The 18,329-nt window shown below is 38.3% G+C and overlaps 1 protein-coding gene across 1 annotated transcript; it reads right to left on the bottom strand.

Moving 5' to 3' along the window:
• Positions 1 to 3,135: 3,135 nt before the first annotated feature.
• On the bottom strand, positions 3,136 to 15,139 carry si:dkey-7j14.6 (uncharacterized protein LOC556585 homolog). The gene is made up of 7 exons (XM_066684039.1): positions 15,007 to 15,139; positions 11,569 to 11,771; positions 9,689 to 9,790; positions 9,351 to 9,407; positions 7,886 to 8,035; positions 5,927 to 6,046; positions 3,136 to 3,454 (listed from the first exon to the last, which is right to left on the bottom strand). The coding sequence occupies exons 2-7, from the start codon at positions 11,737 to 11,739 to the stop codon at positions 3,365 to 3,367; spliced, it is 690 nt and encodes a 229-aa protein (XP_066540136.1). The 5' UTR covers positions 11,740 to 11,771; positions 15,007 to 15,139; the 3' UTR covers positions 3,136 to 3,364.
• Between the last annotated feature and the right edge of the window lie 3,190 nt (positions 15,140 to 18,329).

Below are 18,329 nucleotides of genomic sequence, written 5' to 3'. Positions count from 1 at the left end.
CCAATCTTCATTAATTGTACATTGCACCAGTAAGAGCAGAGTGTGAAGGTTCAGTTAGCAGAGGGTAAGAGCACAGTTTTGCTCAAAATATTGCAATGCACACAACATTATGGGTGACATACCTGAGTTCAAAGAGGACAAATTGTTGGTGCACGTCTTGCTGGCGCATCTGTGACCAAGACAGCAAGTCTTTGTGATGTATCAAGAGCCACGATATCCAGGGTAATGTCAGCATACCACCAAGAAGGACGAAACACACCCAACAGGATTAACTGTGGATACAAGAGGAAGCTGTCTGAAAGGGATGTTCGGGTGCTAACCCGGATTGTATCCAAAAACATAAAACCATGGCTGCCCAAATCACGGCAGAATTAAATGTGGACCTCAACTCTCCTGTTTCCACCAGAACTGTCCGTCGGGAGCTCCACAGGGTCAATATACACGGCCAGGCTGCTATAGCCAAACCTTTGGTCACTCATGCCAATGCCAAACGTCGGTTTCAATGGTGCAAGGAGCGCAAATCTTGGGCTGTGGACAATGTGAAACATGTGTTGTTCTCTGATGAGTCCACCTTTACTGTTTTCCCCACGTCCGTGAGAGTTACGGTGTGGAGAAGCCCCAAAGAAACGTACCACCCAGACTGTTGCATGCCCAGAGTGAAGCATGGGGGAGGATCAGGGATGGTTTGGACTGCCATATCATGGCATTCCCTTGGCCCAATACTTGTGCTACCAATACTTGTGTCTACCAAAGACTACCGAACCATTCTGGAGGACCATGTGCATCCAGTGGTTCAAACATTGTATCCTGAAGGCGGTGCCGTGTATCAGGACGACAATGCACCAATACACACAGCAAGACTGGTGAAAGATTTGATGAACATGAAAGTGAAGTTGTACATCTCCCATGGCCTGCAGTCTAAATATTATTGAGCCACTTTGGGGTGTTTTGGAGGAGCGAGTCAGGAAACGTTTTCCTCCACCAGCATCACATAGTGACCTGGCCACTATCCTGCAAGAAGAATGGCTTAAAATCCCTCTGACCACTGTGCAGGACTTGTGTATGTCATTCCCAAGACGAATTGACGCTGTATTGGCCGCAAAAGGAAGCCCTACACCATACTAATAAATTATTGTGGTCTAAAACCAGGCGTTTCAGTTTCATTGTCCAACCCCTGTGTATATGTATATATATATATATATATATATATATATATAGTATATACAGCTTGTGTATATCCCTGATCATTATTATTGTCAAGCGGGGTATGCTCCCCTGGGAGGAAATGTTACAACCCCAATTGCAAATCCTTTTCAAACTATATTCAGCTGAATACACTACAAAGACAAGATATTTAATGTTCATACTGGATAAACAATGGATAAACTTTATTGTTTTTTTTTTTTTGCAAATATTCACTCATTTTGAATTTGAGGCCTGCAACACATTCCAAAAGAGTTGGGACAAGGGCCAAAAAAGACTGGGAAAGTTGAGGAATGCTCAAAAAACAGCTGTTTGGAACATTCCACAGGTGAACAGGTTAATTGGAAATAGGTGAATGTCATGATTGTATAAACGGAGAATAGTTTAAGAACAACGTTTCTCAACGTACAATTGCAAGGAATTTAGGGATTTCCTCATTTACAGTTCATAATATCATTAAAAGATTCAGAGAATCTGGAGAAAGTAAGCAGTAAGGCTGAAAACCAACACTGAATACCTGTGACCTTCGATCCCTCTGGGGGCACTGCATTGAAAACCAACATAATTCTGTAATGAATATTACCATGTGCAAGTTAAAACTCTACCATGCAAAGCGAAAGCCATATATCAACAACACCCAGAAATGCTGCCGGTTTCTCTGGGCCCGAGCTCATCTGAAATGGACTGACGCAAAGTGGAAAAGTGTCCTATGGTCTGACGAGTCCACATTTCAAATTGATTTTGGAAGTCATGGATGTTGTGTCCTCCGGGCCAAAAAGGGAAGAAGGCTGTCCGGATTGTTATGAGCGCAAAGTTCAAAAGCCAGCCTCTTTGATGGTATGGGTGTGTGTTAGTGTCCATAGCTTGGGTAACTTGCCCATCTTTGAAGGCACCATTAATGCTGAAAGGTACATCCAGGTTTTGGAGGTTTATGCTGACATCTTTTTCAGGGACGTCCTGCTTATTTCAGCAAGACAATGCCAAGCCACATTCTGCACGTGTTACAACAGCGTGGCTTCATATTAAATTATTATTATCATATTCATATTAAAATATTATTAGTGCGGGTACTAGACTGACTGCCTGCAGTCCAGACCTGTCTCCCATTGAAAATGTGTGGTGCATTATGAAGCAGAAAATACGACAATGGAGACCCCAGTCTGTTGAGAAACTGAAGTTGTACATCAAGCAAAAATGGGAAAGAATTCCCCTTACAAAGCTTCAACAATTAGTCCTCAGTTCCCAAACACTTATTGAGTGTTAAAAAGAAAGGTGATGTAACAATGGAATGTGTTGCAGGCTTCAAATTCAAAATGAGCAAATATAAAAAAAAACAAAAAAAAAAACAATAGTTTATCCGTTTGAACATTAAATTTGTCTTTGTAGTGTATTCAATTGAATATAGGTTGAGAAGGTTTTGCAAATCATTATATTCTTATTATATATTCTAAATATATATAAATATATTCTTTTTATTTATGTTTTACAAAAAGTCCCAAATTCACTGGATTTTTGGTTGTAGAAATAGCCCCTTAAATGTTAGATTTTTTTTTTTTGAGGAAAAAATGGACAAAATTCAGTTATGAGATGAATAAACCCTATATTACAGTAGCATCTTTGTGCAAAGCACCAAGGCTCTTGGGACCCTGGGCCTGGTAGGCCTAACCATTGACTCCTATATTGACATATTTGGTTTCTTCCCCTGGCTTCATAACCTTATTGTCCATGACTTATGGTTCACATGACTTAATGGGATCCCAATGTAAATGTAGCAGAATTAAAAGTGTTGTATTGATACTGGGGTGGCGCAGTGATGTAGACTTACTATGGTCACAAGGCTAAAAATTCCAAATCAGTCTCATATTCACTCATAGTATGTATAAATAATGCAAATATGTAAATATGCACAATGAGGAGTACACATTAATGCACTTTATGGTTTATTGATACAGAAATCACAATCTATAAAAAGTAGAAAAAGTAACCCAAAGAATTCAAACTAAATAAATTTTAATTTTAAATTTAAAATTGAGATAATTGCACTACAGAACAACAGTGTTACAAACTAGTGCTAACTATAATGCCTGAAGAAACAGAAGAAACAGATATATGTTATGATGCTCTTTTGGGAGACACCTGTGGCTTTTCTTTATGTGTCCTCTTAGGGTTCGTAGGCTGGAGGGTAATCCAAAGCACCTTTTTCTCCTTCGTTCAGCAGAGCCTGGTTACACTGGCACATCGGGTCAGCTGTCTATACCGTCACCCCCGAAACAAACCACAACAGACATAAACATTGCATCAGTCACAGGAATTATTCAATGTTTTAGTCATTACATATTGTCATATACTGGATCATCTTTTATTTACATACAAAAAATAATGCTACATAATACCTTCAGTAAAGAGGAGCAGTTCTGGATCACTAGTTCCAGATACACTAAATGTACACTGTAAATGGCATGTTGAACTGTGCATATGCAGCTTGTATAAACTCCACTGTACAATTTCAAATTACACAGGGTGTTCTGGAGGAGCTGTGCTAAATTCTAAATGGACTACTGAGGTATAAAGTATTCCTAATGTATGTTCTTGAAGATTTAATGAGCATAAATCTACACACGTTTAGATATACCGTGTTGTTTTTTTTTAGTATTTTTTGTTTCAAATTAAAAAACATAGCTGAAGGAGGTGGAAATAAATGCACATTTTTCTACAATGTTCTGTACATAAACTTATGTAATGTTAGTCATATTTGTCAAACATTTTTAAAGTAATGGATAAACCCCAATTTGTTTATAAGTGTAGCAACTTGATCAAAGCACAAGATTCTTTTTCAAAATAGGGCTAAGATCATATCCATGGGTTGCAGTCACATGACTTTTATGGCATGGGCACCATACTGGGGACTGATTTCCTGGTTTCAGAGCACAGCACTAATGTAATCAGACTGGAAAGACTGATACCTTTATTTCATATGCTGCATTCGAAATGACTTACAATTTTTACACTATTTCTTACAATATTCAGTATAAAGTGCACTATTGTAGGGAGCTGATTACAGGAGGGTACTCAAAGTTTTCGGCCACTAACTCATTTGTGTTTTCCAAACAATTAAGTGGTTTATGGGTATCCGATATCCACTACTGTACATGTGTCATACACTACTTTTTGCAGTGCATTGTGGGAGTGTTAATCATAATGACTATATACTATATAATGACTGTACAGTTTCAGACAAAGCTATACACAACTCCTCTCCCTGTGCTGCAGAGGGTCTAATAACACTCAGAAACAAAGAAGCCCATGGCCTCTTTGCATCAGGGGGTTAAATATATCCACAGTGTAAAAAAAATGTATATACTGTTAGCCACATTAGCATTTTCATCATAAGAGCTAATGTAAAACTGTTAGCATGTTAGATTCAAATGCAGTTCTCTCGAATCTGAGTGATTTTAATATAAACAAGTCATATACAAGCTTCAGTAATCACGTATTACAGTACTACAGACACAGCTTGAAAACTCCACACTATTCTCACAAGATTTTTGCTGAAGTCTCATTCATTGAATATTACTTATTTTCTTTCAATTTCTAAAACAACATATAGGAAGAAAATATCATATTTTAAACAATTTGTATTAATACTGTTTTGAATTATATATCAGAAAGCAGCTTTACTGAAGACTGATGCTGAAGCTGGAGTTCAAAATACAGAGCACTTTATGTTCCATTCTTGAATAAATAGTTATTTTTAACTGACTGCATTGAGTCAGTCAAATAAATTAGATAAAGAATCAAATTGAAGGTGTCTGTGGCATTTTTGCTGTGTTTACATACATTCCATGTGAAATAAGCTGTGAAATAAGCATTCTAATAAGCTGTGAATGAGTGTGTTTCAAAATTTAACATAAAATGAAGGAACATACTGAATTAGGTTTTTAAATTATATTTTCCATCCATCCATCCATTATCTGTAACCGCTTATCCAATTTAGGGTCGCGGGGGGTCCAGAGCCTACCTGGAATCATCGGGCGCAAGGCGGGAATACACCCTGGAGGGGACGCCAATCCTTCACAGGGCAACACAGACACACACACATTCACTCACACCTACGGACACTTTCGAGTCGCCAATCCACCTGCAACGTGTGTTTTTTTTGGACCGTGGGAGGAAACCGGAGCACCCGGAGGAAACCCACGCGGACACGGGGAGAACACACCAACTCCTCACAGACAGTCACCCGGAGCTGGAATCGAACCCACAACCTCCAGGCCCCTGGAGCTGTGTGACTGCGACACTACCTGCTGCGCCACCGTGCCGCCGGAAATTATATTTTGTTCCTGTTAATTTAAATATATGGTCTATGTTTTCAGCCTCTAAAGAAAAGCTTTGTGTCATTTATTAGGAGGGGTTACATGCAATGTTGCCTGAAACATAACAGATATGACATTTTATGCCATATATTGAATTACAGGACATTAGGTACATGTCTTAGTTACGCAGGCACACATGAATGACTGCCTCTGCATTACTGAGATACTTATGATGCTTGTGCAAAGAATGCTCTGCAATTGATGGCAGTCTGGCAAATCTAAGCTTGCTTGTTTATATCAGATTAAAATGTTAATGACTAGTTATAGGTAAAATTCTACATATCATAAATACCATATTATTGTGTGTGATGTACGTCTTGCACAAATGATTAGTGTTGTAGTGGTCTTACCATTATGGTCACTGAGGTCTGATGCTCAGACTTACAGGCAAAAACGACAAGTGTGATACAGACACACACCTCCAACACAGACAGAACTAACAGCATACCTTTTAGTCCATCTAACATAACCTACAGAATAGAAACACAAAAAGGACAGGCAAAAATGAATGAATGAAAGTAAATTATTTACACTAGGATGGTAGTGTAGTATAATATACTGAAAAAAGTGAAGGCTTGTGCTTCCAAGTCTAGACAGATATTTCCAAAATGCAGTACACATGGATTAATGCGAAACAAATTTTTTACTGACTGAGTCCTATAGGATCTGAGGTAAAAATGCAGAGACAGTGTGTACACACCTTGAACCCTCAATGCCTTCTAAACAAGACTTACAAGATATGATATTTCTGCATTATGCCAGACTTAACCGTTTCTGCTCTTCTCCGAAGCAGCCATCAAGTTGCAAAAAGGCTTAAATATACACTTTATGCATATATTTATGTAACAAAATACTACTTTTGAACAGTTTGAACAATAGAAAGCATTGACATTTTCAATTATTTGCCTATGTGGGATTTTAATGCTGTTTCTTTGTCTATGAAATAAAAGTGACTTGACAAATAATTAAGTGTGTACATAAATGTTCTGTGTTTTAATTTCATTGAATCAGAAACCAGAAAAAAACAGAAATTGTCTTGAAACCAGACAATTAATTACAAACAAAATACAGCCTTGCTATAATTATTTTGGATTCAAGTCCCATCTGTTTGGAGGTTCCATGTCCTGCCCCATTTATGTGTGGGTTTTCTCTGGGGTCTCTGGTTTTCTTCCATAGTCCAAAGAAAAAACATGGAGGTTAGGTGAATTGGCTTCTCTAATAACTGCCCTTGTGTGTGAGTGAATGAATGTCTGTATGTGTGGGAGTGAATGTGTATATGCCTAGATATGGATTGGTGCCGCTCTATCCTGGGTGAAGCCCTAGGGCCAGATGCAGTCTTCCAGGTGGACAGTTGTTCCTGGTTGAGTATATATTTGGCTGCCGCTTCTCACCAGTGTGTATGGATTTAATACAAAATGGAATGGCAGTGTTGACTGTAAAGCATCTTTGGGTTTCTAGAAATGTGCTATATAAGTGTAATGATAGATAAATAAATAAGTGGAAACGTTTTATTTATTTATTTTACTTTTCAAAGTAAAACCATGAGCCTTAAGCTTTGCTACACCTGATACCCATTGCTAGAAGGTGGCGGATAAGGAGCAAGAGCGCCTCACCTGGTTGACCGAGAATCGCCAAGCTGTAAATTTTTTCTAGTGGGTGTCGCTATTATTCACTTGTTCTAATCCTCTGTTCAGGCCCGTACATGAAGATCCGAATATTTTTATAAACTCAGATTTCGTCCGTCCATTTTTAAAATATCCCCATCCAGATGAATACGAAAATGTCTGCAATATTATGCCAGTCGAGTAGGGGGCCAGATTGCCATGAATACAGGTGGTACTAATCTGAGTGAATCCCAAATCACGCAATCACTATAGTGAAGTACACTATACAAGTGACGAAATTACTGAATCAAAATTTTATTAATGCATTATATATGTCTAATACAGCATAATTTATATTTATCCATATGTGGGAATCTGAAATCTAGTGCTATCTGAGTGAATACATATTAGTTTTAGGACTTATGTAATTCACTATATAGGGAGTGAGGGGCTATTTGAAGTTCAGCCAGAGACAGACATGGTGTGAGATGTCAGCGTTTCTAAAAAGAGGCGTTTTCCTCGTACACATATAAGCACTGACAACTGCGTTTTCAAAAAAATCTCCACATTGAGGACCATTTAAAAAACCCTCAGACAATCGCAGACAAAAAAATGTAGTTTTTAAACAGAATGATCCCTTTAAAAATTGCGCATACAAAACCACATAGCACGCAGATACAGATAGAAAGGGATTAAGACACTCACAGAGAAACTCCAATTTAGTTCGCCGCAAGACCAGAAACTTTGAGTACAGTCAGGCTGGACAGGCCTATTCACCAACTCGGTGCAGAAGTAGCAGACGCCTACCAAAGCCAGCAGTGTGCTGATGATGTTCAGGACCAAAGTGCTCCTAATCTAATAAGAGAAACAAACAAAATACATTGTAGAGAGTATGTAATTAATTAGATTCATATATATGTATATTAAGGTGACCAGACGTCCTTTTTTCGCCGGACGTGTCCTCTTTTCGAGACCTTAAACATGCGTCCGACCGGTATTTCTAAATCTCCAAGGATTCTGCCGTCAGCAGTCTTCCCCCTGTCCCATTTCTTACAATAAGCCCTGATCCCTTTCTTGAAGTGTGCACTTTGATGACGTATGATGACGTTGTTGTAGGTGAGCAAAAGGGGCGCGCCGGGATCAAGTGTTCAAGGAGTCGGAGCTCAGAGCAGAAATGGGACACACTTCGCTGCGCGCACCTGCTTGTGCTTACTTCACTTTCAGTCGAGCTCCGCTCCACATCACAGTATTTTACTGAAGCCTCGAACGGAAATGTGTTGAGAGTTGTTAAGGAAATTTATCATAGTCTCTTCTTCGTAATGGAAAGCGTTTCTGTGTCTTTCACTTTCTGTTATATATTTTACAAAACTGAAAGTCGTCACTTCTGTCCCTATAACGACACAAATACACGGACACAACTGACCGTTACTGACTTTCTGACGAGTTAATTAAGTCACACCTGCGCAGTTTTTCTGTTTAACATTAACTTTAGAAGAAAACAGACCAGCTTTCCGGATCATTAAAGCCAGAACAGGGGAGAGCCTGAATTATAGCTCTCACATATAGCACGTTTTATCAGCCAGACCTTATAAAATATGAAATATAAGCATTTTTACATAAATGTCTGGATCCTCATTTATCAAGTCTATATTACTTCTGGTTGATAAAACGTGGTGCTTGCTTTTAGTAACGTTTAAAAACACAGTTATGAGTTTTCTCGTGTAAACAAGTCGCTTTAATACAGGGCTTCAGTTTTAAAGTTTGGTATGAACAGAAATGAATTGATAACAAACTGTCAAGAAATGACAAAAATATTATTTTATTATTTTTGCTTAGGGCAAAATTTTGAATGGAAAGGTATCTTTCCAAAAAAGCATTTGCTATTTATCTTGTTAAAGAGGATTACACTTTAGCAGCATAGTTGCATGGTTATGAAAGCATTTGTGCTGCCAACCTCCCATGTGTCCTCTTTTTTTTGAAAACTCAGATATTGTCACCCTAATATATATACATGTGCTGGGATATATGAATTTTAAATGTAATAAACAATTATAAAATATTCGATAAACAAGAAGATACGATTATTTCATACTAACATTATTTATTTTACTTTGATAAAATGATACAGTTATCAAAATATACAAAGTCAAATAAATTATGGGTCACTCACTAATCCAGGAGAGGTTCCCTCGCGTGCAGCCAAGGTGACAGCTCCAGAGATGATACACTAAACAAAAACGTACATTTGCTTGTAAAAACTCTTTCATGCATTTTTAATATTATGTTTTTAAGACAAAAGGAAACTGCAGATTTAGAACGAAGGATGATATTAATCATCACTGAATTCAGAAAATAAACATAATAAATAGTTAACACAGTAATGGCTGAGAATAAAGCATAGAATAATTTGTGATCATTCATGTTTCAGACTCTCATGTATTTGCGTGTTTCCAACAGCTCAATGTCAGTAAATCCCTGTGCTGGTGTGAATAAAGTGTAAATACTCACTGATATTCCAAGGCCCAATGGGACTTCTCCATTTAGTACACCTGCGACAAGTGCAAAAGTTCCCATAGCCATCATCACCAGCCCAATAAAGACCTGCACAGTCTAACACAGGACAAACCAAAATAGGAATTCATACAGTTATAAACCACAGAACCAGGCACAGCATTGTTATTTTTTCTAAATAATCTTAACAACAGCAACTCTGACCATTATTGTCACAAATGGAAACAAACTATTTTTACTCATTTATATACTCGTTTGTAAATAACTCATTTATAAGAGAAAAAAAAATGCAAACTCTGTTGCAATTTATCTCAGGTGCAGAGGTAATTGTAACAGATTAATTGTAAGGCAACCGTTACTAAACTTGGATAAAGACAATCTTAAACCCAGCTGCAAAAGCAGTCACGCTGCTGAAGTATACAGAACCAGGAAACTGAACCAAACTTGACTGCAACCAGTACTACTGAATTTGGAGCAGCCAATGTACCAGCAACATATTCGGAGGATGCTGACGGAAAATTAACTGTGGACCAAAAACCAAAAACAAAATTCATCACTCCAAAGCTTGAGCTCAACACTGCTGAATGGAAAGTTTGAATAGGGCACAAAATTGGCCATAAAAAACAATTGCCCACAAACCTGCTAAATTCAAAATATCAACTGTTACATAAATATGACTTTCTGGATCTGGGACCATGACCCTTCAGCTTCCACTCATCAGCAGAACGATGACTCTATACTACTCTTAACCTATTCACGTTTACATTGTAGCTATGACTGATGAAGATGATGATGATTATGTAGCAGATTAAAGAACTGATTTTGTGACATTAACTATGTTAAAAAAAGGTATTGTACATGTACACAACTGTTCATTCAACGACAAACAGTGAAAATAAAGAAGCTAATCACTCCTGTGCTGCTTATACATGTCCAGAATATTTATAATTATCTGCTAATTTATTTGCTGATGCCATTAATACATTTCAACTGATGTTATGTTGAATAGTTACATTTCATATCTGTTAACTGAGTCATTAGCCATTTCAGTTCTGTAGTATTCAGCTATATTGTGAAATCTAGAATGCAACTAAATGTCATTTTGATTTCCTCCTCGGTTTTAACCTACTCCAAGTGCTTTAAATAAACAGAGACATACTAGAAACTCTTCTCTGTGTAGTTGTTGGACAGGAGTTTAGCTGCCTGTCGGTCTAAGCAAGGCATTTCAGTCAAGGACAGAACAGATACAACAATTATTTTAACGTCCAGCTGTGTTCACTAAAGGTACATTACTTTCTGTTCTCCAAAAGAGAGGTGATTATTAAAAAAAGTCCTGGAGATAAAATGGGGCATATGAAATAAACACAGCTATAAAATTTACAATTAACATAGAATATGATACATTTATGATCCTTACAGTACCATATATACAGTTGAGGGTAACACCACAATGACTGTTTTTCTAAGAGTGTAGAAAGTAGTTGTAGCACAGATTATATAAAAATAAATTATAGTGTTAAGTATATTATGCATCAAATATGACAAGAAAAAGTTGTATCAAAAGAGATGGTTGTGGTTCGGGTACAGAACATAAAATCCTTCCCAGGATCTGTCCTGACACCTCTGAGACTGTTTTGAGACGATAGCCTGGCAATTGAAATTAAATCCTGGAGAAGATTTTTATTTTCATTTTTGTCACTACTAAGTTTTATTTACTATGTTAAATCAGTCATAATTTAATGCTTGTTAGACTTTGCAACATGCACCTTTAACAAAACTGTTTTTTAAAGATGCGTTCTTTTTATTTCTATGGTGCCTTTCCATAAAACATTCTAACAGAGAAAACTGAAATTAATTGGAATCCAAATTAAACTTACTCCCAGGGCAACAGGTTCTCCTGTCAGGAACATCTTGGTCATGTAAGGCAAGCTTGGGGTTATCTGGCTCTTTTTACTCTCAGTGGGACACTGAGGTTCAGGGGTTTCCAGAGGGATGATGTGGGTCACCACCCGAACTCCATGAGCTGCTGTGGTTACTGATGCGGCCATTTCCAGTGATTATGGGCTCTTACGAGTAGAATCTGTAAAAATGTAACATTCATTTAATCTGTTTCCACTGCTGACAGGATGCTAAACAAGCCATACCATTTAAAACGTTGAACAGAATTGTATGTAAAATGTGATGGCCATTTATATTGATACACCTTAATAAAATGGGAATGGTTGGTGATATTAACTTTCTGTTTGTGGCACCTTAGTATATGGGAGGGGGGAAACTTTTCAAGATGGGTAGTGGCCATGGTGGCCATTTTGAAGTTGGCCATTTTGGATCCAACTTTTGTTTTTTCTATGGGAGGAGGGTCATGTGACACATCAAACTAATTGGGTACTTCACAAGAAAAACAATGGTGTGCTTGGTTTTATCATAACTTTATTTTTTTCATGAGTTATTTACAAGTTTCTGACAACTTATAAAATGTGTTCAAAGTGCTGCCCATTGTGTTGGATTGTCAATGCAACCCTCTTCACACACTGACAGCAACACCGCAGGAGAAATGCTAGCACAGGCTTCCAGTATCAGTAGTTTCAGGTGCTGCACCCTCGTATCTTCATAGCATAGACAATTGCCTTCAGATGACCCCAAAGATAAAAGTCTAAGGGGGTCAGATCAGGAGCCCTTGGGGGCCATTCAACTGGCCCACGACGACCAATCCATGTTCCCCTATGTGGTGGTGCGCCATCTTGCTGGTAAAACTTGGGGAACGTGCCAGCTTCAGTGCATAAAGAGAAACACATCATCATGTAGAAATTTCACATATCCAGTGGCCTTGAGATTTCCATTGATGAAGAATGGCCCCACTATCTTTGTACCCTATATACCACACCATACCATCAAGATGTGCAGCACCTGAAACTACAGACACTGGAAGCCTGTGCTAGCATTTCTACAGCGGTGTTGCTATCAGTGTGTGAAGAGTGGGAGAAGAGGGTTGCATTGACAATCCAACACAATGGGCAGCACTTGGAACACATTTTATAAGTGGTCAGAAACTTGTAAATAACTCATGAAATAAAGTTACGTTAAAACCAAGCACACCATTGTTTTTCTTGTGAAATTCCCAATAGGTTTGATGTGTCACATGACCCTCTTCCCATTGAAAAAAACAAAAGTTAGATCCAAAATAGTCGACTTCAAAATGGCCGCCATGGTCACCACCCATCTTGAAAATTTTCCGCCCTCCCATATACTAATGTGCCACAAACAGGAAGTTAATATCACCAACCATTCCCATTTTATTAAGGTTTATCCATATAAATGGCCCACCCTGTATATGACATTGCACCCACAGATATCATACTAGATAGAGCACCAGTATCACAGACTAAAACAGATGCTTCATATTAACCCACTCCCTTACCTTCAGTCCTTCCTCTCTCCCTCCCTCGCTTTTTTTTAAGTACAATGTCATAGAGCTCAGAGAAAGCAGTGCACAAAGGAGCTCATAACATTCACAACAAATTCATATCAGTAACAGCTAATGTTACTTAGCTAACATTATCATGCCTTCTTTAACCAGTTACTCATGAAAACAGAAATGGTGCACTATAGTAATGAAATAATTATAATAATACACTTCTTATGTAGTGTTTTTCTAGAATAAAAAGTGCTTACAGAGGTCTACAAAACATCAAAAGTCTAACCAATTCATAGCAATACAAAGTTTGCAAACATTACAGGAAATATATTAGTCAAGGGAGAACAAGAATAGCTAATGCTGTGTGGTCAGCAGCTATACTGTGTAGCACTGTATAGAGAGAGAAGCTGTGGAAGCAGTCGTTCGCCATCAGCTGGGAGGGTAGACAAAGCAGCCGTTCCAGGTGCAGAACCAGGAAAAAACAGCAATGGAATCAGGCGGTTGGCCAGCAAGCATAGACAAGTAGATCCATTGAAAACAGGTTCTTCCAGTCCTCCGGCACATAACACAGCAACGGTTGGAGAAGGAAGCCTTTACTCCCGGATACATTTACAAAGAAATTAGTTGTTATCTGCTATATCAATGTTAAAAATGTCAGATATATCTACTTTAAAAGGGGTCATATTTAAAAATAAATCATTTGTTCATTACATTAAAATAAGTGTACAGCATTTTGTGTTGCAGAAGAGCTGTGTAGGAGTACACATAGAATGAAAAGTTTCAGATAAAACAAGAATGAACAAATAGAGTGAATATTATGCTTCTTTATAGAAACAATCTGCAATATATTTACTGTACTCAATCATAAATTAACCAGAGATTAAGGAAACAGGCCAAGTTGAAGCACTGACAGCAGTGCTAGAATTATTCTTCATTGAGGACTTTCTGGAGCAGAACACTATTGGTGTTTTGGCCTTAGAACCTACCCTCTGTACAATCAGAGTAGTTGCCAGGTATGACGGTTTGTCCAAGGATGCAGAGGCATTTTAGGCCCTTTAGAAACTAACATTATCTCTGCTCACTTACTTAAGTATGACGGAGTTTTTGGGCCACGTCGTTGGAAAAAAAATAATAAGAGAATAAAGTCAGAATTCTGAGAAAAATCTCTGAAGTCCCATCAAATACTCAAATAAGAAGCAGCTGAATAATGCTATTGGTCCCATAAACTGGTCCATTTAATGTGCAACTAAACATTTGAATGTGAACATTTTTACCAAAAATCAAACCTCATTCTTCTAAAATGACACTTATGGTGGAAGGGAAAATTGATAAGGAAGATAACACCCGCATCAACTAGTGAAACATCTAAATGTACAAATGGAAATCCAACTATTAAAACTGATAAACAGAGGGAAAAACTTCGCCCACTCCTTCATTTTCGTGTCTTTCTCTAGCATAGGTAGATGTTTTAGTGAAATGATGAACACTTATCTGTGTAAACAGGTGGATGACACATGACACATTGATTAATAATTAATAGTCATTAATGCAGGTTCAGTTTTCTGGCATTCTTCGAAAGCTTTGCGTCTAGTGAGAGGGGCTGACAACACCCTCCACTTGAATGTGGAGTGCAATATACATTTAAACCGCTTGCTGCCAATATTACAGATTGCCAAGAATTGTTTCCCCAAACAATTCAGTAAAACACTAGTGTATTTATTTTAATCAGGCTTTATTAACTGACCTAACTTGCCTGCGTGTAATCAGATAGTAAACACACGGAAAAACCATAAGAAGTCTAACATTTCATTCTTGGTTGTCTTCACATTTAGAAGTAAGAGTGGTCACATTAAAAGTACAGACGGTAAAGATGAAGTACTGTAGAGATTTAATCTCTTACCAACGCGTTTATGTCCCCAGATATTTATTATGAATTTCTGCTCCGTACAACCGTGGCCACCGTTAATAATCTGTTTACTTCCCGTTTCTTCAATTCCGGGAACTGCTGAACTTCCCCCTCCTCCCACTGAAGATTATTAACTCTTTCAGGGGAATTTTTTTCCCCACACAGAACTTCCTCTGTTTAAATACTTACGAAGCTCGTTTAAAATCCTAATGTAGAGCGAAGACTACATTAACATGTAGAATTAAAGCTATTTTTATTTACACATTTATTTAAGTTCAGAATCGTTTATATTCTGTCGCAGTTTGTGACCTAAATTCAAGACACTTTGTGCAGTGTAAGCTTTCCTGATGTTCTTGAACTGTTGAGCAATGCGTATGGAAGTAAATCTGTCTCATCAGACTTTGAAATATTACCACCTTTGAATTAGTAGCACTGAATTTTTTTGCACTTAAATTATGCTTCTGAATTTTGCTGCTTTTGAATTTCAGTTTTCAGATTTCCGCCTCTGAATATTCTGCTTCGCAATTATGCATCTGAATATAATTGCTCTTGAACTGAACTCGTGAATTTTCAAGAACATGTTTTCACTGTAATTATTCAAAGTTAATAAATTCAGATAAAAAAAAATCAAGCTTAAAAAAATTCAAACAATATATTTCGAAGTTGCTCAAATTCGATAGACCAAATTCAGATACCAAAATACGAGTTACAAAATTCAGATACACATCCGGGATACAAAGGATAAGCATTCGATTCATTAGGATTTTCTGTTTCACCTTAAATGCTGCACTAGTTGCATTCTGTCGCCGCTAGATGGCGAAATACGAACACAACTTCCACACCGTGGAAAAACTACACGTTTAGCTTCCTTCCGCGGATATTACCTCTTTGTTTTCAAAGTGTCTCAAAAATCTGAGACTCACTGAAGACACAATATAACAGACTCTTGATATCATGAATATGAAGAAATTTTACTGTGTAATTGTTGTCATGGCCCTGTGAACATAGCATGTGATATGACAGAAAAATGTCTTCATCTTCTATATTGTATGTTGTGTGAAATTTGAGCAACTTCAAAATATTCATTTTTCATTCATTTATTATCTATAAGCGTTTATCCAATTCAGGGTCGCGGTGGGTACAGAGCCTACCTGGAATCATTGGGCGCGAGGCAGGAATGCACCATGTAGGGGGAGCCAGTCCTTCACACACATTCACACCTAACGTGGTTTTGGACTGTAGGAGGAAACCGGAGCACCTGGAGGAAACCTATCTGGACACAGGGAGAACACACCAACTCCTCACAGACAGTCACCCGGAGCGGGAATCGAACCCACAACCTCCAGGTCCCTGGAGCTGTGTTACTGCGACACTACCTGCTACACCACTGTGCCACCCAACTTAAAAATATATTTTTAATTTTTTTAAGCTTGTTCAATTCAAGAGCAATTATATTCAGATGCATAATTGCGAAGTAAAATATTCAGAGGTGGAAATCTGAAAACTTAAATTCAAAAGCATCAAAATTCAGAAGCATGATTTCAGTGCAAAAAAAAAATATTTATATATATATATCAGTGATACAAATTCAAAGGTGGTAATATTTCAAAATCTGATGAGACAGATTCGCTTCCATAGTACTCCCCCACTCCAGAGAATGTATTTCCACAGCCTAACACTGGTGGGGTTTATACACCTTCAGGGGCCTACACGATCACATTTGCTGCAATGGCATTGTGAGGAAGCTTTAGAGGAGAACGTCTTGTTCCCTTCACCCAACTCTTCTGATGGAGCACTTCACACCAAGTCTATCTCCCACATAGTAACAATTAAACGTTCAGGAAAATGGTGGAGTTCCCCTTAAAGTCAAAGCAAACTACTTAATGTTTTGATTGCTATGTTTAATACATTCTTTAAGATCTACAGGAGTGTCACAGTAGGATAATCTGCCTGAAGCAAATCAATGGCTGGACAGGAAGACACATGGAAAAACTTCAGAATTCAAGTGTCAGTCAACAATAACGTGGAGGGCGCCACCTGTCGGCAGCTCCCAAGTACTGCCTTAATCTCCATCAGTGTATAGGAGGAGTTCAACAACACAAACATGAAGATAATGAAGGTTTTTTTTTCTTTTTTAATGCATAACATTTAAAAACTTCAGCTTCTTCCAGTGGAGCTGAATCCTCCGAAGCCTCTCTCTTGAGTCTCTGCTAGAGTCTGAAAATCAAATGAATACAGGCATTTGTACACATTTTAAAATGTTGTGAAACATGACAAACTTGCTCCTTTCCCACAGAATTAATGGTAGGCTGCAATTTGGTCGTTAAAAGCATCGTTTTGGTACAGAGCTGCAGCACAGGCTCACACCTCATGGACACCAGTTTAAAGCAGTTTAATTATGGTCAGTGATAAATAAAACCAGTGTATGTTTATTATTCACCTCCACTGTCTGGTGTTCAGACGCCACTTTTCCCTCCCTTGACATGCCCCAGAAACTTTGCTAAAATGTAAACTGCAGCTAACTCCCATCCAGTTTATAATTTCCCCTCACACACACACTTTTAAGGGGTTAATCAATGGCTGGTGGAAGACTTCATAGATGTTGGAGGTAAGTTTGGTGTCTGATCTTATTAAGTGCTTTGCTGCCAGACCAGAGCAAGGAGCTTAAAAACAAGTAGAAGAAATATTCATTTGAATGTTTCTGTGATCTAAGGCTGTAAAATGCACAAAGGCCTGGGCGAAAAAAAACATTAAATAAAATGGTGTCTCACCGACTCTTCCGTAGCAGCCCGGAGGTACAGCAATCTGAATATCAGTCTTCACCACTACTTTATCCATAGAAGCAACTGAGTAGTCATAGGCCTGAACACAAACAGTTCATCAAACATAGTCCATATTACATGCCTATCATCTGGGGGGGGGGGGGGGGGGGTTTCTTACTAGTTTTTCCCGCCATTTCTGTTTTTCTACTTCCATTTTTTTCCTCTTTCTCTGCCTGTCTAACGTCCCCCTTCTCGTTCTCTGCCCCTAAACACTCCAGCTCCCCCCTCCTCCTCTTTTTACAGTTCGTCTGGGTGGACTTTAAAGCTAGTGTTGTCTTTTGTGAGGTATGTGGCTGGTTTTGTGCTGAGCCGCTCTCTTCGCTGTCTTTTTATTTTTAGTATGTTCTCCCCTGTGTTTACAGCACTTTTCCTATCATCAAACAGCCTACATTAGTGTTACAACTCCCGAGTGTTCCCACCTTTCCTTACCTGTAGAGGTCGTACCCCGCCGCCTTGCTGGAGCCCCGGCTCAGGGTGATGGCGGGCTCCGACAGC

Source organism: Hoplias malabaricus, chromosome 10 (assembly GCF_029633855.1).
Source record: "Hoplias malabaricus isolate fHopMal1 chromosome 10, fHopMal1.hap1, whole genome shotgun sequence".
Taxonomy (NCBI): domain Eukaryota; kingdom Metazoa; phylum Chordata; class Actinopteri; order Characiformes; family Erythrinidae; genus Hoplias; species Hoplias malabaricus.
Note: the sequence above shows the minus strand (reverse complement) of the source record. Positions and strands in the feature narration are given on the sequence as shown.

What these genes read in the sequence shown, in the direction of transcription:
- si:dkey-7j14.6 (XM_066684039.1), bottom strand. Translation starts at nt 11,739, where the DNA reads ATGGCCGCATCAGTAACCACAGCAGCTCATGGAGTTCGGGTGGTGACC. An exon ending in AGGGAACCTCTCCTGGATTA is followed by an intron (nt 8,036 to 9,350) that starts GTGAGTGACCCA and finishes TTCTCTTATTAG; the next exon opens with ATTAGGAGCACTTTGGTCCT. An exon ending in AGACCTCAGTGACCATAATG is followed by an intron (nt 3,455 to 5,926) that starts GTAAGACCACTA and finishes GTGACGGTATAG; the next exon opens with ACAGCTGACCCGATGTGCCA.